This window comes from Oncorhynchus kisutch, linkage group LG3 (genome assembly GCF_002021735.2).
Source record: "Oncorhynchus kisutch isolate 150728-3 linkage group LG3, Okis_V2, whole genome shotgun sequence".
Taxonomy (NCBI): domain Eukaryota; kingdom Metazoa; phylum Chordata; class Actinopteri; order Salmoniformes; family Salmonidae; genus Oncorhynchus; species Oncorhynchus kisutch.
Genome location: NC_034176.2, coordinates 36,020,633 through 36,046,982, shown reverse-complemented (window position 1 = coordinate 36,046,982; position 26,350 = coordinate 36,020,633). Strand labels below are relative to the sequence as shown.

Here is a 26,350-nt window from a genome sequence, read left to right as displayed (position 1 = left end):
TAGGTTGTCATTGTAAATAAGAATTAGTTCTTAACTGACTTGCCCAGTTAAATAAAGGTTACCTAAAAAAACAATTGTCCCCTATTCATTTCTGAGGGATAATCCTCGCCTGTTTTAGCCTTTTTTGTTTCCAGCATAGTTTTTACGCAAATGTTTACACAAGACAGGAATTTGTCTCATTCCTCCCAGGGCTTTGGGCCCGGCCGTGGGGCTGTGTACCCTTCGTGTGTTGCTGTACATGTGTCATTGGTGTGTGTGTGTGGATGTCTGCGCTCCCAGAGTTGACTGTAAGGGCTCAGAGACTAAAGTCACAATGGCCCTGTGAATGACAACTCAGAGTTAAGACGGTCAACCTTCAATGGGCCGGATTAAGACTGAAAATATCCCTGAACGCACCTTGACATGTTTACATGTTCTGCTAAGTGTGCTACCAAGCTGGATCTAACCTGTTGTCAACCAGTTCCCTCCGTTTCTGGAGGGAAACAAAGAACACAAAGCCTTTCGCTGTTCACCATTACTCACGAGCCACGCAATGATCTTCATTGCTAGTGGTCTGACGGCAGATTTCAGAGTGACACGGGCCTCAGTTCAGGGGTGAAGCTGTTTGGGGATCCTAAGGAGTTTCTGGGTTTGTGAGAGCCCGGTCCTTAACCAAACAAACGGAGAGGAATTTGTGGCATTGTTGGTCCAGAGGGTTGAGTGACAGGGCTGCACTACACCGCACAGCCTCCGACGCAGAGCTTAACTAACAATCATGGAGCCACAGACACACACAGATGGAGACACCCATGCAACAGACACAGACAGAAAGGCAGGCCCGGTGAAACAGAGGACATCATTATTTTAATGGGAGACATCAGTGCATTCTCATATTTTATTCCTTCTTTACATATAAATAATGCAATACAAAGCGTCATTGTGAATTAGGCTACTCTATTTACAGTAACTAAAGTTGGTCGCCAGGTGTCATCAGACATGCCCTCCCCAGATGTGGGTTTTAGCGCAAGTTATCATTAGCTGGCGACCTGAAAGTTGAACCCTGACCCCTGTGAGGAACTAAGCATTACATTCTGCAAGGCTGAGGCTGATTCTGCGCTCCACATTTAAGCCCCTAGGCCCAAGGCACTTTTGTCTATCAACAACAATTAACAGAGACATTTCAAACAATACAATAACAAATTAATGTTTGTCATAAATATGATTCTGACTTGTGCGTTTGGGCAGCTTCTTGCAGAAAATACAGGAACTTACTGTTAGATGGGATCAACAACTTTGCCTTGAGCCCAGCAGCAGCAGCCTGCTCTCTGGACTGAGTGCCTCGTTAAGATGAGGCATATACTCATTTGCCTGGCTAAATACACCCAGGCAGTGTGTGTTGGATGGTCCCATCCTCAGCATGTGTAGTGGGTGATGGAGTCAAGCTGTTCCTGCCGAGCGGGGGGTCAGGGTCCTTCAGTCAGCACCCCGTCCCTGAACGGAGCACACAGGAATCGCCCCTTCCTTCTACACCTCCTCCTTCACCTCTCCATCCCCCTCCTCCACCTCTTCCCCTGGTCTGGCTGCATCCCTCGCTCTCCCTGCCTCAACCCCGGGTCCAAATAAACCTGGTAGCGCTGTTGCTCTCCTCTCTCCCCTCCCTCCATCATCCTGAGCAGTGCGCTGTCACTCCCCTCATCAGGATCATTAATCAGGCATGGCAGATTAGAGTTCAAACACAAATAAACCAGCCCAGTGCCCTGCTCTTAGCTCCCCTCAGCTCCACCGTTCCCCACTCAACTCAGACTGCATGACCTGTCCAGCTCAGTCCAGCACTGCATAGTTCTCTGCTTTCAGGACTTGTAGGAAAGGATGATTGGGTGAAGAGTGGACTGGTGTACTTGACATGTTTGAAGACTTAAATAGTACGACATAATTTACGTGACTGGTAAAAATCACAATAGTATAATGGCAGTTAAGTGAAATAAACAAATCGGCCTTATCTCAGAGGGTGATGACTTTGTGGGCTAAACTGCCAGCCGTGTAAATACACAATGTTATCAGTTAACGCTACAAATGCCTCCATGGTCTCCACATTCATTCCATAACAGACATCTCAAATAAGGATTAAAAGATTCCAATGTGCACCTTGAATGTGCCAGGGCTTATTCATTATACACCGACTTCACTACCCTATCATTTCTTTACTAGCAGGTTTTCCGAAGAAGATAAGAGGGCAATACCGCCACCTTTAGGCAGCATTTGGTACTGCCACCACTGTGGCCCAGGCAGTTTCTTTCCCTCCATCTCTCCCATAGAGGGATTGGGTTCCCAGAGGTTGCTGGCCAAGGCGTCCCCACACACAGACTGACAGAGATTGTTATTGTAGTCCCACTGTATTCCTTTGTGCATTGGGGTTGAGGGGAGGTGAGAGGGGGGGGGAGCAGAGTGCTGGAATGAGTGGAGGCCTAATCAAGGGCTCTGCACTCTGGCCCAGACTGGACCCTGTGCTGCTCTGCACCTCTGACTGACAGCCTGCCCGCCGACTGTTTGTGTGTGTCCATGGGAAACGGGTGGTGTCACCGCGGCGACGGCCCTTGGCCCATCCATCAGTGTCACCCGGGCAACGCATGTGTCACTTTCAAGACTAATGGACAGGAAGAACAGGAGGAGAAACAACAATATTTGCTGAATATATTTCAGAAACATTAGTTGCCCGGCTTTCTCGCTCTTATACAGTTATTTTCAACAAACTAGAATGGGCCCTAATTCTGATTTATGAGCCAGTTTATTTAAAGGATGCTGCTTGTGTCTGGACGTTTTCACGAACCTGGGTCTAAAACTCCTTATGGCCTTCAAAATGGGAGAAGGGGACATACTACATACATTAAGGGGCTACATTGGGTAACCACGGCCTGGTTAATGTGACCACTAGTCAAACCTGACACAAATCTAGCCTTACCTAGATATAGCATTGCAGTCATGACCTGGAGGAACCTGCAATGATAAGACGGAGTGGAGACCTGAAATCCAGTGGAACTGGGATGTCAGGGAAAGGAGAGAGTGCTTCTACATGGACCGTTATAAGGGGGCTAGGGTGTATATGCATTACAATTACTTCCCTGTATGAGTCTCTAATGGGACCATATTGCCTTTCTAGTGCACTACTTTTGACCAGAGCCCTATGGGCCCTGGTTGAATGTAGTGCGCTACAGAGAGGAGAGTGACATTAGGGACACATTCCCTGTCTCTACGAAGAGGTTCCTTCCCATGTGCTCAGGTGTGTTCAGAGAAGGGGGTGCTTAACCTCAGCAGCCGGTAACTGTGGCATCCAGCCCAGAGCGCTTGCTGACATTGACTTTGGTCAGCTCCTCGGCACAAGTGGGGTGGATCCCCACGGTCTCCTTCAGGTGAGTGAGGGTGGCCCCACACCTGGAGAGAGACAGAGACATGGAGACTTCATTCATACAACCGGCACCACCCATTCTCCCATCTTTAAGTTTCTCTTACTATAGTGAACAAAAATATAAAACGCAACATGCAACAATTTCAAAGATTTTACTGAGTTACAGTTCATATAATGAAATCAGTCAATGTAAATAAATTCATTGGGCCCTAATCTATGGATTTCACATGACTGGGCAGGGGTACAGCCATGTGTGGGCCTAGGAGGGCATAGGCCCACCCACTGGAGAGCCAGGCCAAGCCAATCATGAGCTATTCCCCACAAAAGGGCTTTATGCCAATTGCATGCTCCCGCAAAACTTGAAACATCTGTGGCATTGTGCTGTGTGACCAAACTGCACATTTTAGAGTGGCCTTTAAAATGTCCCCAGCACAAGGTGCACCTGTGTAATGATCATGCTGTTTAATCGGCTTCTTAATATCCCACCTGTCAGGTATATTAATTATTTTGGCAAAGGGGAAATGTTCACAAACAGGGATGTAAACAAATTTGTGCACAACATTTGAGAGAAATAAGCTAGAGAAAATGATTCAGTTCATGAAACACAGGACTAACACTTTACACGTTGCATTTATATTTTTGTTTAGTGTAGTATCTCTGCTGCACTGATAAAGGCTCATCTTGTCACGTATATACTCACCTATATGTAGAGTTTACAACGTACATGACATCCATTCATTTTAGATGAATGAATCTACAGATCTAACATATGTTAGTATGATAACTATACATTAGAGCCAAAATCATTTTAAAAAAGCAGTTGAGCAATTTCTTAAAATAACCACAACCCTACAACATCTGTATGATCGACTTTGAATCCCTATCTAACTCCATCAAGCAGAGTGGTTGACTTACTGGAAGCCCATAGCAAAGCCCTGGGTAACTTCTCCAGCGTTGGGGCCAGTGAAGTGCAGGCCGAGGATTCTCTGGTCTCCACCCCGCTTACACACCACCTTAGGCGGTGAGAGAAGCAACGTTACACCCCCTAAACCTCCAGGCTACACTTCAGATGCGACATAAGGAGGTAAAGGTTGCAACTTTGCCAAAATTCACAGGTTTTCCAGAAATCCCAGTTGAAAAACTCCTGGAATCAGGAGGGAATAAGCAGAATATACGGGAATCCTCCAACCGGGATTTCTGGAATACCTGGGAATTTTGCAACCCTACTGTGGGGGCTTGTTCTGACCTTTATGTAACACTGGCTGGCATCTCTCTCAGCCACAGTGAACTCCAGAGGCTTGTAGAAGGCATGGTACACCTAGACAGAGAACAACAGACAACATGACCATTAGTCCACCAACAATATATAGTACTTTACAATACTTGCTCGTGTGAAAGGTAGGCCCTGGATCTCAGATCGTTCACTATGAATCTGGTATTACAAAACTGTTCTCACAAGACTTTGCCCGATTTAAAAAAAGGTACATTTCAGACCCTGGTTTCATGGCGTGTGTTTTATATGGAGCCAGCGAACGTGCCGACACAAGTCGCCGGCCGGGCCATGCACACAGGCAGCTGTCAGGACCCATGGTGCACCTCTCCCGCCGCGGTGCTTTAGATCACACAACGCCTGTCAGCACCTGATACACACGTCAATCAGGCCCTCTGCTCACCTGTCAATCACACAGCGGAGCTACACCTCGCTCTACAACGAGCCGGGGCATTCTGGGCGCAGGTGTTAGCAGCTGGCACTCTGTACACACACACACACACACACGGAGCGAGAGGAACTCTGTACACATACACGGAGCAAGAGGCACTCTGTACACACACACACGGAGCAAGAAGCACTCTGTACACACACACACACGGAGCGAGAGGCACTCTGTACACACACACGGAGCGAGAGGCACACGGAGCGAGAGGCACGCACGCAATTATGCACACACGCAATCACACCACTTTCTATTTCACAAATGTATAAAGCAGTAGACAGAGGCACACCAGGAGTCACAATCCTTTCCCAGCATACCTCGGCAGACCTCCATTCAGTTAGAAAATCAGCTAGCTATAATGTTAGTGGTTTAGATCTACTGTACCTCTATGGAGTCCTTCCCATGTCTGCTCTCAGCCTCCTCCTCTGACAGGCCCACACAGCCATACTCCAGAGGGGTGAACACTGTGGTGGCGACCTAGGGACACAACCAATCAGAAGGCACATAAAGTCTTGTTACATCATGTTACATGAGGATAGACAGGCCACACAGCAATTCTCCAGTGGGGTGGCAACCGGACAGACAGAAAATCAAGGATACAAGAAACAAGGCAAGGCAAACAAAGTAATATTATAGCAGGATACTGTAGATAGGCAGACCCATCGCCTACTCAATCTCCCACAATAAAGTGGTAATCTAATCTACTGTATCTCCTACCATCTACCATTGGGAGTAAACTAAAGTGGTAATCTAATCTACTGTATCTCCTACCATCTACCATTGGAAGTAAAATAAAGTGGTAATCTAATCTACTGTATCTCCTACCATCTACCATTGGGAGTAAAATAAAGTGGTAATCTAATCTACTGTATCTCCTACCATCTACCATTGGGAGTAAAATAAAGTGGTAATCTAATCTACTGTATCTCCTACCATCTACCATTGGGAGTAAAATAAAGTGGTAATATAACAATGCTACAAAAGACCACAAAAAAGGAACAAAGACAAAACTAGAGCACAAACAATAAGCATTTAAGCAATAAGTATCATTACGAATGGTTTAGGAATAAACATTTGGAAGAGGTGCAGAGTGTCCCATTAAAACCCCATAAATCAGACCAGGCTGCATAATCCAGGGAAAACAACGACTAGGGATTAAAACCCAAAATACACAGAAGTGGAGCTGATTGAATACTTAAAACAAAAGCATAAAGCAAAGACAAAGGCCACATACAGACAAGCTGTGGAGAGATGGGGGGGAAGCATAGGAGTAGTGTGTGTGTGTCTACTCACGTTGTCGTAGTTCATTAGCTCATTGGTCTGGCCTGCGAGCCTGCGGGCGAGGAGCTTCCCTGCCTTAATGGCTGTGGGGGTCAACTCAGGACGACCCTGGAAACACAGAACAACGCTAATGAGTGACATGAGAAAACGGGGAGACAGACAGATAAACAGAGAGAGAAAAGTACGTATGCATGCAGGCTCCGCACACAAACACACCTCCTTAGCACAGGCCCTTTGGCTATTTTGAGAGAGAGAGAGGAGAGAGAGGAGAGAGAGGAGAGAGAGGAGAGAGAGGGAGAGAGGGAGAGAGGGAGAGAGGGAGAGAGGGAGAGAGGGAGAGAGGGAGAGAGGGAGAGAGGGAGAGAGGGAGAGAGGGAGAGAGGGAGAGAGAGAGGGAGAGAGAGAGAGAGAGAGAGGACAGTTGTGCCTGTGATTTACTGTGTAGACTAACCTGTAGCCTCTGGCTTGAACACACATCCATGACAATGGCATTGACTAATAAAGGTTTCTTAACTGCCTTGCACACTGAAAAACAAACATTGCTTTTGTATCCTCAAACAATTTCCCCACTCGACCCAACTGACTGTTAGCTCCTTACACTCGTGGGGTATTGCACATTTGGACTCGAGGGTGTTTGGTTTGCTTGTATGACGTCAAAGCGGTATTTATTGTAATCCTCAACGTGTCATCTTTCAAGATACATTGAGTCCTTTGTAATATACAGTGTTCCCCTCACTCAAACAAAACATTTTCAAAAGTTGCCCAATTAGCAGGAGGGATGGTGGTAACTTCTTGTTGCGCGTGGTGCTCATGCTCCGAACGGCTGTCAGTCAAAACCCATACAGCGCTGTGAAGCGGAGACACTGAGCGCTGACGAATAGAGCATGTTACTGTACTGCCAATGCGTACCAATTTAGGAGCTTAACAGTGCCCAAGGCTACCATTTTCAACCCGAATACGGGTACAAGTGTAAAGGCCTACTCACAACAACAGCTTAACAATACAGGAAGGGGCAGAGCTGCAGGGGGAATTCTTTCTGAAAGCTTGACAAAGGGATACTTTGAGATTTTGACAATGATGCCCTTTATCTACTTTCCCCAGAGTTGGATGAGCTTTTTTTTATGTCTCTGTGTCCAGTATGAAGGAAGTTAGAGCTAGTTTCGTAAGCCAATGCTAATTAGCGTTAGCGCAATGACTGGGGGTCTATGGTACCTAGTAGGCGCCGTGGAAGTAGATAAAGGGCCTTATTGCCAAAATCCCCAAGTATCCCTTTAAGTCATGAGCAACCCGTTTGATTAGCACCGCTGCTGAACATCCTGTTTTCTAAGACAGCTCCTCTGGCGCTGGAGGTGTGTGTGTCTGAATGTGTGTGTGTGTGGTGGTATTTCGGTAACTGTGTTTACACACCACTTGGGTCTGCGTCATAGTAATGCATTTCTTGGCAGTCCACAGGTGCTCTTCAATGTCTCAACACAAAAAGGTGCTCTGTTTGGACATAGACTTAAATATCAATCCACCCCCTTTTAAAAAGTCTCCCAGTATGTGAAAAGATGACAGGCATCAGGGCTAAGAGTGACTCATCAAATGCTTGTGTCAATCGAACCGTCTGGAAGAGGCCTGTGGAAGTTAGGAAATCCACAGCTGGCCACATTAAAAAGACAGGACTGACATTTGATACATGTAGAAGGAGTATTGTGATAGAGCAGCACAGCAGTTTGAGAGGAGTCCTTGTCCCACGACATCTGCTGTGTAGCTCCAGCCATATGCTTCAATATCAAATGGAAAGATAGGCAACATCTAAAATGATGAAATTTGATGGTGCCCAGTGAACTACGGTATCACTTCAACTTTTTGCATACCAAATGGTTTCTTGTATAAAGCGTCGCCTTGGTAGCACCACTCATTTCAGCCTTCCATACATTCCTGGAGAGGTTCACGTTGGTGTTGTAAGGCTGGGAGGGTACACAGAGGATGACGGACATGATCAACACCTACCTCGCCGATATCGCCAAAAGCGTAGATGTTCGGCACAGATGTGGATTCGTCAGCAGCCACAAGTATTTTCCCCGACTCTTTGTTGAGCTTGACGCCAACTTTCTCCAGGCCGAGAGTTTTGGTTTCAGGGGCTCTGCCTATGGTCAAGACGGAGGAAAACACAGTCAGAAACTCAATATTATGTGACACATTAAGAGAGAGAGAGGGGAGGTTAATGGAATCTTAAGATTCTTAGAAAAAAAACAACAACTGCTGCTCAGTGTTCATAACACATACCATTGAGTTGGCACGCTAAGGGAATAAGTTAAAGGCATGTCCTGAGACTCTCCATCCAACAGAAAGGCTAATCTTATCCAGCTAGAAGAAAAAAAAACATCTGCACAGCTGGGAGGAGGAGGAGATGGGGAGCGATGGAGGCTTGTCTTTTGGCATCCCGTCAGCCACCTGGGGCGCTGGTTGTCATTTCTGCCACTTCCTGGGGTACGGTTGACTGATGCTGTCAACGCTTGCCCATCTCGTCGCCCCATCTCCATGGCGATGGTGAGCACACCAAGCACCCCTGCAGCACCGGCCCGGGACCTGGTCGAGGCTCTCTGCCTCCCTCGTCTTCCCCCTCTCCCCCCCACCTTCTCACTCCCTGCCTGGGTAACACAATAACCCCGCTTCTCGGCAGGGCCTAGAGGTACCCACGTACAACGTAGATGCTATCGGACAACAAGAATAACAAACTACCCCCCAAGACCCTTTTCCTGGCTGGAGCCGAGGAACAACTTCCTCCGTTGCAGCCAGACCTGGGACTGGGAGGGACCTGTCCATTACTGCAGCACGGGTGGTAGAGAGACAGGCAGTAAGGCGCAAAGCAGCAGTTTTCTTGAACTAGGCTAGTCTAGCAGGACCATGTAGAGCCACCAGTGTTCAACTATGCAGATTAGGTCTAACACAGGGATCTCTACCTGTCATGACTGCCTTTCTCAAAGTATGTACACACACACACACACCTTGCTAAGAGACAGTGCATAGTTGGACATTCTAGCATGAATTGTGTTTACAAAAAGTTGGTTCTTAGGAGGTCTTGCCCCACCCTACCAAACCACAGATCATTTCTGTCAGGAGGACTATCCGAAACCAGTATCCACTCTGTTCTCTCTATGTATAGACTCGGCTACTATAGCCACTCACGGCCTGCCTTTCCTGCTTAACTGGGTTTCTCCATCTAGGATTGGAGACTGTTGGAGTGCCACTGTTCCATTGTGTGGCGTGGACACAACAAGAGGTTCTGCTGATAAGAGCCTTCAGTGAGTGTGGAGCCACACACAGGGGTAATGACAGGCAGGTCTGATAGGACTACGCTGAACAAAGACTGTTGTAAACACACAGAGGATCTCAAGACCCAACAGCTAATTAGCCACAACAAGCTTCCTGGCACGACTTGAGTCCAACTAGGCCTACATGGCAGCTTTTTAGATCAATCAAGTGAACATAGACGAGAGAAGAAAATAAGACTGCATTTTTGGGAAATAGATTATTTTGTCTCCAAAAATAGTTCTGAGAAGGCAGCATATTAAAGGCCTAAAATGAGCATAAGAGATGTGATTGTATCAGGATCCGCACTTTGGCTCAGAGAGACTTCTCTGATATGGGGAGTAGGCTTCTCTCAGAGAGGCTTCACATCCAACCATTTCAGTTCACATGGAGATATATGCATCACACAAACTTCAACCTCTTTTGGTGTTCCTCTCAAAATCTGAGAGGAAAAGGGTTGGGGTAACACAAATAGGTGTGAGTGAAGCATTATGTTGTACACCCAGAGGAAATAAGCTGTTTCCTCCTCTGTGCTGTTGGCCACCTGGCCTTGGGTGCGGTCCTGAGGAAGGACAGGCCTTGGGAAGGATGACCATGGAGAAGCAGCCATAGCTACAGGACTGGAACAGACAGTCCCCACCAACACCAGCCTCCTATTCCTCCCTATGAGTAGTTCACTGTCTGAGTCCTGATTCTCCACCCTTCTCCCAAAGTGTGCACTTGCACACTTTCCAACACTGATTTACAAGCATTAAATCAATGCAAGTGTAATTATTGGCTCAAGGGAGATTCCACCATTGTTAAATCCATGACAGGAAATATGCAAGTGCACTCTTTGAGAAAAGGGTGGAGAATCGGGACATACCCACAGTCTTTTATAGCTCCACTGAGGGCACAGACCCAGTCTGACCTGTAGTGTAAAGGGAACATTGGGGAAGTGGAGAGAGGCCCACTCATAACTCCCACAGTCAGACAGACACACACACTTCAAAAGGAGAGGCCCAGAAGTGGATGTCCTCACTGCCCTGCATGACAACACCAGGGTAAAGCCCGCAATAGACTGTAGCCTACACAGTAAGGTAGTAATGTAAGCTAGAAATCAGGTAAGTATAAAGTCATATTCCTCCTACAACCAATAACCCACATACACTGGGGAAAGCTTTACTCCCTGCTGGGTGAGAGTGCATGTGAGGATGAGACCTGCACCGTCTGCACCATGTCAACCATGAAGAACATCTATCCACCAAAATATAACAACTCAGTGAAAAATATAGTTTGTGCTGCCAATTTTCCATTAGTCTCAAAGTCTGGGTGTTTTGAGTGCAGTGACTCGACAGAATAGACACTTTGCCTTGATGTTCACATTGTGAGAACCCCAGCTCTCTGAGAGCTGCAACCTGCCAGGGCGGGAAAAACGTAATCTCTCCCTAAATGTCACCCATATCCTGGTCCCTGTCACACGCACAGGCAGAGAGAGAGAGAGAGAGAGAGAGAGAGAGAGAGAGAGAGAGACACCCGCTCTAGCCTCTCCTGGCTGGTACTGCAGAGTCACACACTGCTGGGACTCGGCATGGCGTAAGGTCAGGTTTTGGGAAACAAAGACGCCTCAACACAAATAAACATTGGCTGGGCAGCCAGGCGGAAGTTCCCTCCATTGTGCTGGTTGGCGGAATGAGACAAATTACATGGTGTGATAGAGAGAAAATGACTGTGGCGCGCGAGAGAGAGAGGTCTGTTGGGTGCGCAGAGCTGCAGACAGACAGGGCCTTGCCGTGCAGATGCTGCGGGGTGGATGAGATGGTGCGGCCGGGCAGCCTGGTTTCCTCAGGGCTGGCACGGCGGGCAGGAAAGGCCAGAGCAGAGTGTTAGAACAAAGGAGGGAATGCAGTGACCCCCCGTGCCTGGGTGCATCCTGCTCCCCTCAGCCAGAACCAGGACTCAACGCTGGGCTGTGTGATTAACACTTCCCCTGGTGGTTCCATCACTCACGCTTTATTACCTTGTTTTTGAGCTTGATACCCTCACAGTCTGCTGACACTGCACTATATTGTGCATGACAATAAAAGAAATGGAAAGGGAGGACGACGAGTAGTTCCACTGACACAGTATCTCAGGATACGTCGTTGCAAAGCCAGTTTTTATGTTATCAAATCAAATTTATTTATATAGCCCTTCGTACATCAGCTGATATCTCAAAGTGCTGTACAGAAACCCAGCCTAAAACCCCAAACAGCAAGCAATGCAGGTGTAGAAGTACGTTATGTGGCCTACTTAACACACGTGATTGCAGCTACTACTAAAATAGTAGGGACTTATTACCCTAATGTAGTAATTTGTGTGACAACTCAGCAAAAAAAAAAAAAAGAAACGTCCCTTTTTCAGGACTCTGTCTTTCAAAGATAATTTGTAAAAATCCAAATATCGTCACAGACCTTCATTGTAAAGGGCTTAAACACCGTTTCCCATGCTTGTTCAATGAACCATAAACAATTAATGAACATGAACCTGTGGATTGGTCGTTAAGTCACTAAAAGCTTAGACGGTGGGCATTTAAGGTCACAGTTATGAAAACTTAGGACACAAAAGAGGCCTTTCTACTGACTCTGAAAAACACCAAAAGAAAGATGCCCAGGGTCCCTGCTCATCTGCGTGAACGTGCCTTAGGCATGCTGCAAGGAGGCATGCAGTGTGGCCAGGGCAATAAATTGCAATGTCCGTACTGTGAGACGCCTAAGACGGCGCGACAGGACGGACAGCTGATCATCCTCGCAGTGGCAGACCACGTGTAACAAAACCTACACAGGATCGGTACATCTGAACATCACACCTGCGGGACAGGTACAGGATGGCAACAACAACTGCCCGAATTACACCAGGAACACACAATCCCTCCATCAGTGCTCAGACTGTCCGCAATAAGCTGAGAGAAGCTGGACTGAGGGCTTGTAGGCCTGTTGTAAGGCAGGTCCACACCAGACATCACCGGAAACAACGTCTCCTATGGGCACAAACCCACCGTCACTGAAACAGACAGGACTGTCAAAAAGTGCTCTTCACTGACGAGTCGCGGTTTTGTCTCACCAGGGGTGATGGTCGGATTCGCATTGATCATCGAAGGAATGAGTGTTACACCGAGGCCTGTACTCTGGAGTGGAATCGATTTGGAGGTGGAGGGTCCGTCATTGTCTGGGGCGGTGTGTCACAGCATCATCGGACTGAGCTTGTTGTCATTGTAGGCAATCTCAACGATGTGCATTACAGGGAAGACATCCTCCTCCCTCATGTGGTATCCTTCCTGCAGGCTCATCCTGACATGACCCTCCAGCATGACAATGCCACCAGCCATACTGCTCGTTCTGTGCGTGATTTCCTGCAAGACAGGAATGTCAGGTTTCTGTTGCCATGGCCAGCAAAGAGCCCAGACCTCAATCCCATTGAACACATCTTGGACCTGTTGGATCGGAGGGTGAGGGCTAGGGCCATTCCCCCCAGAAATGTCCGGGAACTTGCAGGTGTCTTGGTGGAAAAGTGGGGTAACATCTCACAGCAAAAACTGGCAAATCTGGTGCAGTCCATGAGGAGATGCACTGCAGTACTTAATGCAACCCCCCCCCCCCCCCCTTGTTGAGGGACACATTATTCCATTTCTGTTTGTCACATCTGTGGAACTTGTCTAAGTTGTTGAATCTTATGTTCATACAAATATTTACACGTTAAGTTTGCTGAAAATAAACGCAGTTGACAGTGAGAGGACATTATTTTTTGCTGAGTATATCTTCCTCCTCAGACACACTCACCTACGGCCCACAGCACAGAGTCGAAGGTGTCCCGTTGGTCCTTTCCTGTCTGTTCTTCTGTCCAGGTCACCTGCAGCACCCCAGAGGACAGCTTGTCCACGCTCTTAGGGACACTCCTCCAGGAGAACTTTGTGCCATAGGCCTCCATGTAGTCTGTCACTAGCCCTGCCATTTGCTGCAGCACACACAAGAGGGAAATCATTGTAAGTTGTTGACAACCCAAAGTCACCTTTCCAGCACTCCAAATTGGGAAAAGTATTATTCCAAACTTATATTGGTAGAGTAAAGCCACCAATATCATCAGAAGAAAAAATTAATCTAGAAAAGAACAGTGATAAATTATACTTTGACTTCCTACATATCTCTAAAACCTGAATCGTGGCTACAGTATATATGTATTTCAAATAGTGTACAATCTATTTTATTTTAATTCCTTAAGAGCAGCAGTACCTGATCAAAGCCTCGGAGGGGGATGCTGCGCACCATGACTGTGGTCTCCAGCCCAATACCGGTCAGGAAGCCAGCACACTCCAGTGCCACATCTTCATACCAGTGTTCAGGAAAACAGAACAAACGCTCTCATAGAGGAACCTCGCCTATCTTTAGTTAAAGCACATTTGACCGCGGAGAAACGAGAGCATAACAGGCAGAGATAGATTGAGGTGACCCCAGTCTAGGAAGATGGGGTCACCACGAACTGCAATTCACCACTTTTTCCCTTCAACATTAGAGCCAGGCAAGTACCATACTCCACAACAACTCACTGACACCACACAGTCTAACCAGTGACTCATGTTCAAGCGCAGTCAAAAGGATACAGCTGGCACCAACTACAAGTCTGAAAGGTAAAAACAAAGAAATACATTCAATCTTACGTTATCATTTAAAATGCTTTCTCTTGGAGGTTATATAGTACAGGTGTATGTCGGAGGTTATACTCTACATGAACAAAAGTATGTGGCCACCAGCTCGTCGAACATCTCATTCCAAAATCATTGGCATGAATATGTAGTTGGTCCCCCCTTTGCGGTTATAAAAGCCTCCACTCTTCTGGGAAGGCTTTCCACTAGATGTTGTAACATTGTTGTGGGGACTTGCTTCCATTCAGCCACAAGAGCGTTAGTGAGGTCTGGCACTGAAGTTGGGCGATTAGGCCTGGCTCGCAGTCGGTGTTCAAATTCATCCCAAAGGCTTTCAATGGGGTTGAGGTCAGGGCTCTGTGCAGGCCAGGTTCTTCCACACCGATCTCAACAAACTATTTCAGTATGGATCTTGCTTTGTGCATGGGGGCATTGTCATGCTCTAACAGGAAAGGGCCTTCCCCAAACTGTGGCCACAAAGTTGGAAGCACAGAATCATCTAAAATGTCATTATATGCTGTAGTGTTAAGATTTATTTTCTTTGGAAGTAAGGGGCCTTGCCCGAACCATAAAAAAAAGCCCCAGATCATTACTCCAAAGTTACAGTTGGCACTAAGCATTCGGGCAGGTAGCATTCTCCTGGCATCCGCCAAACCCAGATTTGTCCATTGGAATGTCAGATGGTGAAGCATTATTCATCACAGAGAATATGTTTCCTCTGCTCCAGAGGGCAATGGCGGTGAGCTTTACACCACTCCAGCCAACGCTTGGCATTGAGCATGGTGATCTTATGCTTGTGTGCAGCTGCTCAGCCATGGAAATCCATTTCATGAAGCTCCCGACGAACAATTCTTGTGCTGACGTTGCTTCCAGAGGCAGTTTGGAACTCGGTAGTGAGTGTTGCAACCGAGGACAGACAATTTTTACACGCTAAGCGCTTCAGCACTTGGGGGGCCCGTTCTGTGAGCTTGTGTGGCCTACCACTTCGCGGCTGAACCGTTGTTGCTCCTAGACGTTTCCACTTCACAATAACAGCATTTACAGTTGACCAGGGCAGCTCTTGCAGGGTAGAAATTTGACAAACTGAGGTGGTATCCTATGACAGTACTACGTTGAAAGTCACTGACCTCTTCAGTACGGCCATTCCACTGTCAATGTTTGTCTATGGAGATTGCATGGATGTATACAAGATTGTACACACATTTCAGCAACGGGTGTGGCTGAAATAGCCAAATCCACCCATTTGAAGGGGTGTCCACATACTATTTTATATATAGTTTATAGTACAGGTATATGTTGGAGGTTATATAGTACATGTGTTTTTCTATATGATACACTATATTCATTCATACATTTTCTTTCAAATTATCTTGAATACTGTGCTAAACAAATAAAAAATGTTTACTCTGAATGTACTACTCTGTTTACTCTGAATTAAAAGTGCTGAAAATGCTGTTTGAACATCGAAGGCCCCACTACTGTAAAAAGTCAAGACACCGAGAGAGAGAGAGAGATACAGGCAGAGAAAGATATGCAGGGGGGATGCATAACAGAGAAAAAGACAAGGGGGTGGAGGATTTGGCAGGGTCTGTGTCTTTCTCTGTGTGTGTGTGTGTCTGTGTGGGCCAGGTGAATCACACCTCTAATCCAGCCCTGAGCTCCACCGTTGTTTGTGGAGCTAATTGCTAGCATTCAGGCTAATCCCTGGGGATGGGGTGTGCGATGTTTCCGTGTTCAGGGCTCAGTCCACACATCCCTCTGCTGAGTGATGCCTGTCACCCGCATGGAGAGCCTCTCCCTATTTCACCCACCCTCTAGCCCTCCAGGGCTCCCCCACCTCAGGATTCTCTACCCTGGCCCAGGCTCTGACAGCTCAGGGAGCCTGGTGCACACAGGCCCTGACGAGGCCCCCCACATACTAGCGCTAGCCACTGAGAGCGCCAGTATCCGCTGCTCACATCCACCTAATGCACATCTGCACTTAGTGCAACATTTTGAGGTGGCTTATGTCGAGATTAGGCTAGGAGCTTTAACCTGATTCCACACTTTCATCAACAACATCTCATTTTCCTGGCTGGGTCTATGCATGGTCATATTGCATGTCAGAGTGTCTCTGGGATTTTTCTTTCTCCCTCATCCAGCTGGCGGTGTCTGAAAGCATGGGTGGAGGTGTTCAATGTACATACAGTAGGTACAGCCTCACAGGTGGGTCTCAAAAACACTGCATCCAGGCGTGAACAGGGGATGGCTGGTTGTGAAAACAAGGAACTACAGAGGGTCGGGATCCAGTGAGAGGACATAGTAATACAGTGTCTGCCCTGCAAATGTTACTGGACTCCGCTGAATAATAAGCAGTATAAGGAGAAACCTACAACAAAGACAACACAATCAAACGTATAGGGCTCGTGTATTAACCTCACATACCAATCCAAAGTCACCTTAATGAATGTAGGGGTATGTCGGACTGTCGTAGTCTAGAATTAGCCCGAGTCGCTCTCATAACCTTGGAGCAGTCTTCAGCAGTCCAGACAAGAGATAAGTGAATCAGTGTCCTCCTCTAGCGTGTCTACAATGCTTGCCGCAATAACAGATCTCTTTCACAAGTGTTCCTAAGAGGGGAGAGTTCTATTGGCAGCAGACTTGATCAGTGTCCAATAGATACAGGATGTGAACTCAACTCCTTTACACACTGTAGTGACTACAGAGCAAGAAAAGATACAATGTGTTACAGTCTCCCTGGGTGCTTTTGAGCTTGTCATCACAGACTCATTTCCTCAGCTGCTCTAAAGGATGACAAACAGCAGCATATTTCAAGCCTGGTTCACTGAGCTTTAGCTCTGGAATTCATTTAGCATGGAAACAGAATAAATATAGAATCCTAGAAAATGGAAACGGTGCATTACATACTGCAATAAAAGCCAACATAAAACATCTTACACTCATGTCTACACTTCTCATTGCTCTCGTATGCGTGGGAGTGTGCGAGCGAGCGTGCTCCAGCTCCTCTGAGGCATTCGTCACTCACCTGGAGCCATCCACTACCTCCGCCAGCCTATCAACTCAAACACCCTCTCAGACCCCACCTGCACAGCTGACAGCTCAGAGCAGAGTAGCACAACAACTAGTCAACAACTCCTCAACACACGGCTCATCCTAGGTAGCGAGGGATAGGTCTGAAGAGAGGAGAGCCACGGGAGGGCCTGCTAATCCTAACCCCTAGTAGCCTGAGGGCAGATATCACCAACAGTAGGCCCCTACCTAACAGCCCCACTACCTAAGGCACCCCTACCTAACGCCCACTCACATTAAGGGTTTCCTGGACTCAAGTGCTCTTTCCACTCACTTGAAAGCGCCATAGAAAGCTGTGAGCAAATATTTGTGATAATTGCTTTGGAAAGATGCTGAAAGAGGGGAAGGAAAGTTCAGGGAAACACGTTACACGCCGAGTGGCATCGTCATAGAATGGACTCTACAGTACGAGTTCATATTGCCCTCTAGTGGTAGAAAGCTAAAAGACAGGCTTGTTTGGCACACGGGAAATACTGTGCATATATACGGAACAAAAATAGAAACACAATTTTACTGAGTTACAGTTAATAGAAGGAAATCAGTCAATTTAAATAGGCCCTAATCTATGGATTTCACATGACTGGACAGGGGCGCAGTCATGGGTGGGCCTTTGGAGCCAGGTCCACCCACTGTAGAGCAAGACCCAGTCAATCAGAATGAGTTCTCCCACACAAAATATCTTAATTACAAACAGAAATACTCCTGAGTTTCATCAGCTGTCCGGGTAGGCTGGTCTCAAACGATCCAGCTGGTAAAGAAGCCAGAAGTGGAGGTCCTGAGCACGTGTGGTTACACATGGTCTGCGGTTGTGAGGCCGGTTGGAGGTACTGCCAAATTCAGTTAAGAAAAAAATATTATTTTCAATGACGGCCTAGGAAGTGGGTTAATTGCCTGTTCAGGGGCAGAACGACAGATTTGGACCTCATCAGCTCAGTGATTTGAACTTGCAACCTTTTGGTTACTAGTCCAATGCTCTAACCACTCGGTGCCCTGCTGCCCAGTAATGATCATCATGTTTAATCAGCTTCTTGATATGCCACACCTGTAAAGTGGATGGATTATCTTGGCAAAGGAGAAATGCTCACTAACTGGGATGTGTGAGCTTTATGTGCACATGGTAAATGTCTGAGATCTTTTACTTCAGCTGAGAAACATGGGACCAACACTTCACATGTTGTGTTTATATTTTTGATCAGTGTACATTGTAGTCATTTAGCAGACGCTCTTATCCAGGACGACTTACAGGAGCAATTAGGGTTAAGTGCCTTGCTCAAGGGAACATTGGCAAATTCAAACCAGCGACCTTTTGGTTTTCTGGCCCAACACTCTGCACCGCTAGGCTACCTGACTAAACTGCATTTAGCAAGGATTTTCAATGTGCAGATGACTCAGATAACTCAGCCCTCTGCTCTAAACTGGTGGCACACTGTACAGTTACATTAACAAACATTAAACTCAAACCTCCATTGTGTTCCAAGTGGAAACGGTGTGGAGAGGCCAATTAGACAGGTGATAACAGGGTTTAAATGGCTGGATTAGAGATGGGTTCAGTAAACGTCAGGAAACACACACACACACAGCTAATCCGAGTCAGGAGAAGAACACTTAGTAGAAGCGTCTCTGTGTCTTGGATCGGTCACTATAACCGAGGTGTCTGTGTATGTCTGCTGATGTACAGTATTGCATGGTATGTGTGTTACAGGGAGGTCTGTTACGGTGACCGAATTACCGCAACATCGGCCGTCACGAGTCATGACCGCAGTCAAATTCCACGTGACCGTTTAGTCACAGCAACTAGGCTTCTCCAAGCTATGATGGTCATTAGTAGTCTACCAAACTTGCTATTCTACAAAGTAGAAAATAGTAAAAAATAAGAAAAACCCTTGAATGAGTAGGTGTTTAAACTTTTGATAGGAGGAACTGCTTCTTTGTTAAACGCTGAACACAGAACAGCCGCATGTACGCTCTCCCTCAGATATCGTTTGGAGAAAATATGTTTTATTCAGCTTTGTTCAATTGTATTCTTCATACTATAAAATAATGCCACGGAACGCAAAGAAAATCTTGTCTGCTAAATGAAATAGTGTAGCCTACAGCCATTTGGCATAGCCAAATCAGGACCGAACATAAGGACAACTTAGTATTCTATTCTGTTCTGAAATAGACTACATTTTCTTCATATCATGTTTCTTTAGACTTGTCTAAAATAAATAATGGATTTATTGTGAAGGTGTAGGCTATATTACATGGATTTATTAGACTTTTTAAAATGTAGATGTTCCAAAGATCTGCATCAGTGGCTTGTATGCCATGCGTGGAAGCCAGGAGATTGTAAATGTGTTAATGTTAATTGCTGGTCAATTACCGCGAGACCGGCAGTTATTTCCTTGACAATCACCAGCCGACAAAATTTAATGACCGCCACAGCCCTAGTCACAGGATGTACCACTCACGTCTTGCCAGGGGACTCCTTCAGCCAGAATATATCATCACTAGTGATGCCGTGCTCGACTGCTCCAGGGATCTGCAACACAGGAAATAGAACAGTTCAAGACAACAACACCTGTCCGTTTGAATCATACAATTTTCAGTACAGCCTCTGGTAAAAGATCAGCTCCGTTGGACAGATGAGGAAGGTTATCTCTTGTTCCTTGTTAGTTTGTTATCAACAGACAGTGAGCAGCAGCTTGTGATACACCACAGAGGGAGGCCTCAGACCCATCGGTTATCCCAAACAGCACTCTGTTCCCCATGTGGTGCACTACAGAGTGAAAAGCTAGGGTGGCATTTGGGACGCAGTACCAGACACAGCCTCCCTCCTCCTCCACCCAGAGACAGACATGTTTTACCACCACGCCATCAGAAGCTTTAGATCCACTGTGGTGTTATCAGCAGTTGTCTACTGGGCAAGGACACCACACAAACAGAGACGGGGATAGAGGGAGAGAGGGAGAAGCAAAGAAGTTCATACTTACATGTGTGGGGTACTTTGGCCGCCCCCCAGTGGCAATCACAATATTCTTAGCAGTCAACATAATCTGCCAGACAAGGGGGAGAGACATGATAACTTCAATAGGAAAAAATGTAATATGGCAGTGTTGAAATTATACTCCTTTCAATTGTGTGAAACAGCAATTCATAAAAATAAAAAAAGACTGATACGGTGAACATTTAAAAACGTCACCATTAACTCCCAGTTTAAATGAGTGTTACCTCTTTTCCTGTCCTGGTTAACCCTTTCACCGTGTGCTCGTCCAACAGACTTCCTTTAACGTTCAGATACTTCACTTCCCTGTCGAACACAAACAACATTATGACAGCGCAAACACCACAAGAGACTCATAGGAGATCTCGTGCAAAGACAGGGTTTGGCTGAGATAGGTAAAGCCTAGATCGCTAAAACCTGTTTTCAATGAAACTGGGTATAATATGAGATTTGGTTGCACAATGTATACATCGGTTGTGAGAGTATGGGCACATACAGGCATGGAAACACACCTGTTTAGCCCTGTAGCTATTCAGTCAGAGCACTGCTTATAATTTATTTCTGAACCGCTGTAACCTCTGTGTACCAACAGGTCATAACAAAAAAAGGGTATGTATGTGTACATTTTTTAATATATATATATATTTTTTAAATCACTGCTCAAGTCAACAACAGAATCTATGATCTAAAGTGGCTGTAGGTAAGGAGGAGTCACTCACTTGTCCTGAAGCTGGACACGGTGACCCCAGTTGAGAGACCTGACGTGGTTCTGCACAGCCTCTGCCATGGTACTCCTGGAGAAAAACACATGGTATTGGACAGGCATCTGTGATAAGACAAAATAAAACAATGCACATTTTCACTGAGTGTCCATTACGTGGCAAGCAGTCGTCGTTAAATCAGCTAATAAAATTGGTGGATTACGAGTGATCTGAAGTGTGTTATTCAAAGAATATTCCTCAGTTCACCACAAAGACGCCCTATGTTGAGCTGTGTGAGAGTCAACATGTAGTGCTGACATCCTGTAGTCCTCCCGTGTGGCTCAGTCGGTAGAGCATGGCGCTAGTAATGCCAGGGTTGTGGGTTTGATTCCCATGGGGGACCAGTACGAAAAATTACCCAAAATGTATACACTCGCTACTACTGTAAATCACTCCGGACAATAGTGTCCTGCTAAATGACAAAAATTTATTGAATGTACAACCAAGGTCAATCCCCCATCATGTCTTACTGATATATATGCCATCTAGTGGTAATGTAAGGGTCTATTAACCTTAGTGTCGAATGCTTATCAATCCAAAACATTGACCAACATTTAACCTAGTAATGACTATGTGTAAAAATATATATATATATATATATATATATATATATATATATATATATATATATATATATATATATATATATATATATATATATATATATATATATATATATATATATATATAGACAGTACCAGTCAAAAGTTGACACATTTACTCATTCATTAAAAAAAAAAAAAAAATCTACATTGTAGAATAATAGTGAAGACATCAAAACCATGAAATAACACATGGAATCATGTAGTAACCAAAAAAAGTGTTAAACAAATAAAAATAGATTTTATATTTGAGATTCTTCAAAGTAGCCACCCTTTGACTTGATTACAGCTTCGCGCACTCTTGGCATTCTCTCAACCAGCTTCATGAGGTAGTCCTTCTACACCTGCATTGCTTGCTGTTTGGGGTTTTAGGCTGGGTTTCTGTACAGCACTTTGAGATATCAGCTGATGTACGAAGGGCTATATAAATAAATTTGATTTGATTTGATTAGTCAAGCGTAATGCATTTCAATTAACAGGTGAGCCTTGTTAAAAGTTAATTTGTGGAATTTCTTTCCTTCTTAATGCGTTTAGGATAATCAGTTGTGTTGTGACAAGGTAGGGGTGGGTATACAGAAGATAGCCCTATTTGGTAAAAGACCAAGTCCATATTATGACAAGAACAGCTCAAATAAGCAAAGATAAATGACAGTCCATCATTACTTTAAGACATGAAGGTCAATCAATGCAGAAAATATAAATAACTTTGAAAGTTTCTTCAAGTGCAGTCGTAAAAACAATCAAGCACTATGATGAAACTGGCTCTCATGAGGACCACCGCAGAGTTACCTCTGCTGCAGAGGATAAGTTAAGAGTTACCAGCCTCAGATGACTGTTCAGAGGAGACTGCGTGAATCAGGCCTTCATGGTCGAATTGCTGCAAAGAAACCACTACTAAATAACAGCAATAAGAAGAAGACACTTGCTAAGGCCAAGAAACACGAGCAATGGACATTAGACCGGTGGAAATCGTCCAAATTTGAGATTTTTGGTTCCAACCGCTGTGTCTTTGTGAGATGCAGAGTAGGTGAACAGATGATCTCCGCATGTGTGGTTCCCACCGTGAAGCATGGAGGAGGTGGTGTGATGGTGCTTTGTTGGTGACACTGTCTGTGATTTATTGCGAATTACACCCCCAGGGTGTGTAAGGGCTATTTGACCAAGAAGGAGAGTAATGGAGTGCTGCATCAGATGACCTGGCCTCCACAATCATCTGACCTCAACCCAATTGTGATGGTTTGGGATGAGTTGGACCGCAGAGTGAAGGAAAAGCAGACAACTAGTGCTCAGCATATGTGGGAACTCCTTCAAAACTGTTGGAAAAGCATTCCAGGTGAAGCTGGTTGAGAGAATGCCAAGAGTGTGCAAAGCTGTCATCAAGGTAAAGGATGGCTACTTTGAAGAATCTCAAATATAAATGATATTGGTTACTACAAGATTCCATATGTGTTATTTCATAGTTTTGATGCCTTCACTATTATTCTACAATTTAGTAAAAAAAAAAAAAAAAAACTTGAATGTGTAGGTGTCCACTTTTGACTGGTAAAATCAAATCAAATGTTATTAGTCACATGCGCCGAATACAACAGGTGGAGTAGACCTTACAGTGAAATGCTTACTTATGAGCCCCTTACCAACAATGCATAAAAAAAGTAAGAAGTAACTAAAGAGCAGCAGTAAAATAATAGCAAGACTATATACAGGGGGGTACCAGTACAGAGTCAATGTGCGGAGGCACCTGATAAAAACAGAGAGTAGCGGCGGTGTAAAGGGGGGGGGGGGGGGGCAATGCACATAGTCTGGGTAGCCATTTGATTAGATGTTCAGGAGTCTTATGGCTTGGGGGTACTGTATATATCTTGTTATTTATTAAATCTAGTGATGGGAATTCAAGAATTTTGCTATTGCTTTACAAAATAGTTCAGGAAATGTGCATATCTACAGGTTTCCATTGTTCTCGTACTAATGAGATTTACCAGTCATGGGAGATGGGCCCGGTGATTTGCCAGCCATATTTCTGAGCGTCTTTCAGAGCTGTGCCCAGCAGAGCAGCCTGGTGCATGAGCTTCTTGGGAATGCAGCCCACGTTCACGCACGTACCACCAATGCCCCACTTAGTACCTGAAAGGGAAGCATGAGATGTTTTGTTTATCTTCTATATTCATGCAGATTGGTCACAACATGCATACTGCTTCTTTACTCCGAGAGAAGGAAGGAGAAATGTGTTTACGGTTCAAGTTAAGCTGATTGTGATGGAATGCAGTCAGTATAACATTTCTCTTACCTTTAACTGACGGCTCCACATAATCTAACACAGCAACTTTCTGTCCTAGCTGAGCCGCTGAAAACAGAGTACATGATGTTTTGGTCAATCGTCACGTTCAGTAAAGCTCAATTAGACCAGTGGAGGCTGCAGAGGGGAGGACAGCTCATAATAATGGCTGGAATGGAGCGAATGCAACGGTATGAAACAAATAGAAACCATGTGTTTGATACCATTCCACCTATTCCACTCCAACCAATACCACAAGCCTGTCCTCCCCAATTAAGGTGCCACCATCCTCCTGTGAATTAGACATTATCCCACATACAGAACCTTCACATATAAGGGTTCATTGAGCCAGTCAACCTGGTAACAAACCATCTGGGGTACATGATTGTATACTATTCTGAAGAACAGTGGTTCCCAGTGGTGTAAAGTACTACTTAAGTAGTGTTTTTGTGTATCTGTACTTTACCATTTATATTTGACATAATTTAATGGACTACTGAAAGTTGTAATAGTAGAATGCACAAGGTGCAATTTCGAAATTGGGTAGTGCATCAGCAGTTTTCCTCTAGTCATGTCCATCATTGCAGACCGTAGAGAGCTATTTGTAACTTGTCAATATCAACTAGCCCATGTCAGCTAACGTTTTTTAGCCCATTGATTTTGTTGCAATGTTTTACTTACTCAAATATCATATGAACACACAAGACAAATTACCAAATGTATAGAACTGCAGGAAATAAGCTTAAAACCTGCCAAATGTTCTCTCAGCCAACAAGAGGGGTTTGAACGGTGCGTGTGCCCATAGAAATAGGCTTGGGCGCTATGTTCCCCAACGCGGAGTGAAAGTCAGTGAACCCCCGCGCAAGAACACCGACTAAACAAAAGGTAAGTCCCTAGCTCATAACGTATTGTAATACTAATGCTGAGATCGAGACACTCACCTTCTTTGGAACAAGCCAGACCCCCAGAGCCACCACCAATAACGACGAGATCATAGTCAAACGTTCCTGTAACAAACCAAATGCCATGCCATTCAATCTCTATTGGACAATGCTGATAGTGAGACCATAATAAAACACAGCCAACATGTATGCCCGAGGTTACTCATCTAGAAACCAAGCTGACAAGTGCAGAGTGAAGAGCATTTGAAAATAGCATGTTAATTCTGCCAAAGACACTTCATGTCGGCAAGGAATACTTCACACTGACAGCTTGTTTGGCTTTGACAGGTAGCTTAGCTAACGTTAGCTGGGTCATGTTAGCCACCGTAGTGTAACAAACATAAAAACTAAACGCTGTGCGATACTCTGTCAGTTTGACACAAGCTAACTAGTAATATGGCAACAACCTCCATACCGGTCAAGTTTCTCGTAAGAAGTTGAATGCAGTTGGTGCGTTTCCACCGGTGTCTGACTCTACATAAGGCTGCCATGTTGTTCTTACAAAAGGACCTTCACGAAGTCATAGGCGTCTGGAAATCTGCCTGACCTATTTTACCTATGTGAGGCACATTCACTAACGCACCGTTGTCAAATGTTGCAAAGTTGAAATGGCGTTGTAGTGTTGGAAATAGAACATTAGATACATTGCTACTGTAGTAGCTACGTAATAAATACGTATTTGATAGACTAGGTCAGGCGTATACAAGAAATTAAACATTCAGGAGCAGTTTGTGAAATATGATTTAAAATAGGAATATTTACACTGGATTCCAAACAGTAACTGATTTGGTATTAGCATATTTTTTGATAGATGACATCAGGTCTCATTTAACCATGCAGACAAGAAAGCTATAAGAGAAATGACACAACTTTCTGCTAAACATTCGTGTTGCGGCTTCAGGTAAAATACATACAGCTTCATGTATTTTACCTGAAGCCGCAACACGAATGTTTTGCAGAAAGTTGTGTCAATTCTCTTATGGCTTTCTTGTCTGCATGGTTAAATGAGACCTGATGTCATCTATCAAAAAATATGCTAATACCAAATCAGTTACTGTTTGGAATCCAACAGTGTAAATATTCCTATTTTAAATCATATTTCACAAACTGCTCCTGAATGTTTAATTTCTTGTATACGCCTGACCTAGTCTATCAAATACGTATTTATTACGTAGCTACTACAGTAGCAATGTATCTAATGTTCTATTTCCAACACTACAACGCCATTTCAACTTTGCAACATTTGACAACGGTGCGTGTATTTTCAGCTTCATGTATTTTACCTGAAGCCGCAACACGAATGTTTTGCAGAAAGTTGTCAATTCTCTTATGGCTTTCTTGTCTGCATGGTTAAATGAGACCTGATGTCATCTATCAAAAAACATGC

At 45.1% G+C, this 26,350-nt stretch overlaps 1 protein-coding gene across 1 annotated transcript; it reads right to left on the bottom strand.

Annotated features, from left to right (window-relative positions):
• Nucleotides 1-816: 816 nt before the first annotated feature.
• Nucleotides 817-25,502, bottom strand: txnrd2.2 (thioredoxin reductase 2, tandem duplicate 2). The gene is made up of 17 exons (XM_020473966.2): nucleotides 25,379-25,502; nucleotides 24,964-25,029; nucleotides 24,035-24,091; nucleotides 23,727-23,871; nucleotides 21,107-21,181; nucleotides 20,615-20,693; nucleotides 20,377-20,439; nucleotides 19,855-19,925; nucleotides 14,291-14,310; nucleotides 13,923-14,014; nucleotides 13,473-13,647; nucleotides 8,374-8,510; nucleotides 6,391-6,486; nucleotides 5,482-5,574; nucleotides 4,629-4,700; nucleotides 4,298-4,395; nucleotides 817-3,408 (listed from the first exon to the last, which is right to left on the bottom strand). Exons 1-17 carry the CDS (start codon nucleotides 25,452-25,454, stop codon nucleotides 3,285-3,287), a joined length of 1,539 nt encoding a protein of 512 aa, XP_020329555.2. The 5' UTR covers nucleotides 25,455-25,502; the 3' UTR covers nucleotides 817-3,284.
• Nucleotides 25,503-26,350: the final 848 nt, after the last annotated feature.

Coding starts and splice junctions, on each gene's coding strand:
- txnrd2.2 (XM_020473966.2), bottom strand. CDS start 25,454: ATGGCAGCCTTATGTAGAGTCAGACACCGGTGGAAACGCACCAACTGC. Junction 19,926..20,376: donor GGCCAAAGTACCCCACACAT/GTAAGTATGAAC, acceptor CCTGTGTTGCAG/ATCCCTGGAGCAGTCGAGCA. Junction 13,648..13,922: donor CCCTCCGAGGCTTTGATCAG/GTACTGCTGCTC, acceptor TGTGTGCTGCAG/CAAATGGCAGGGCTAGTGAC.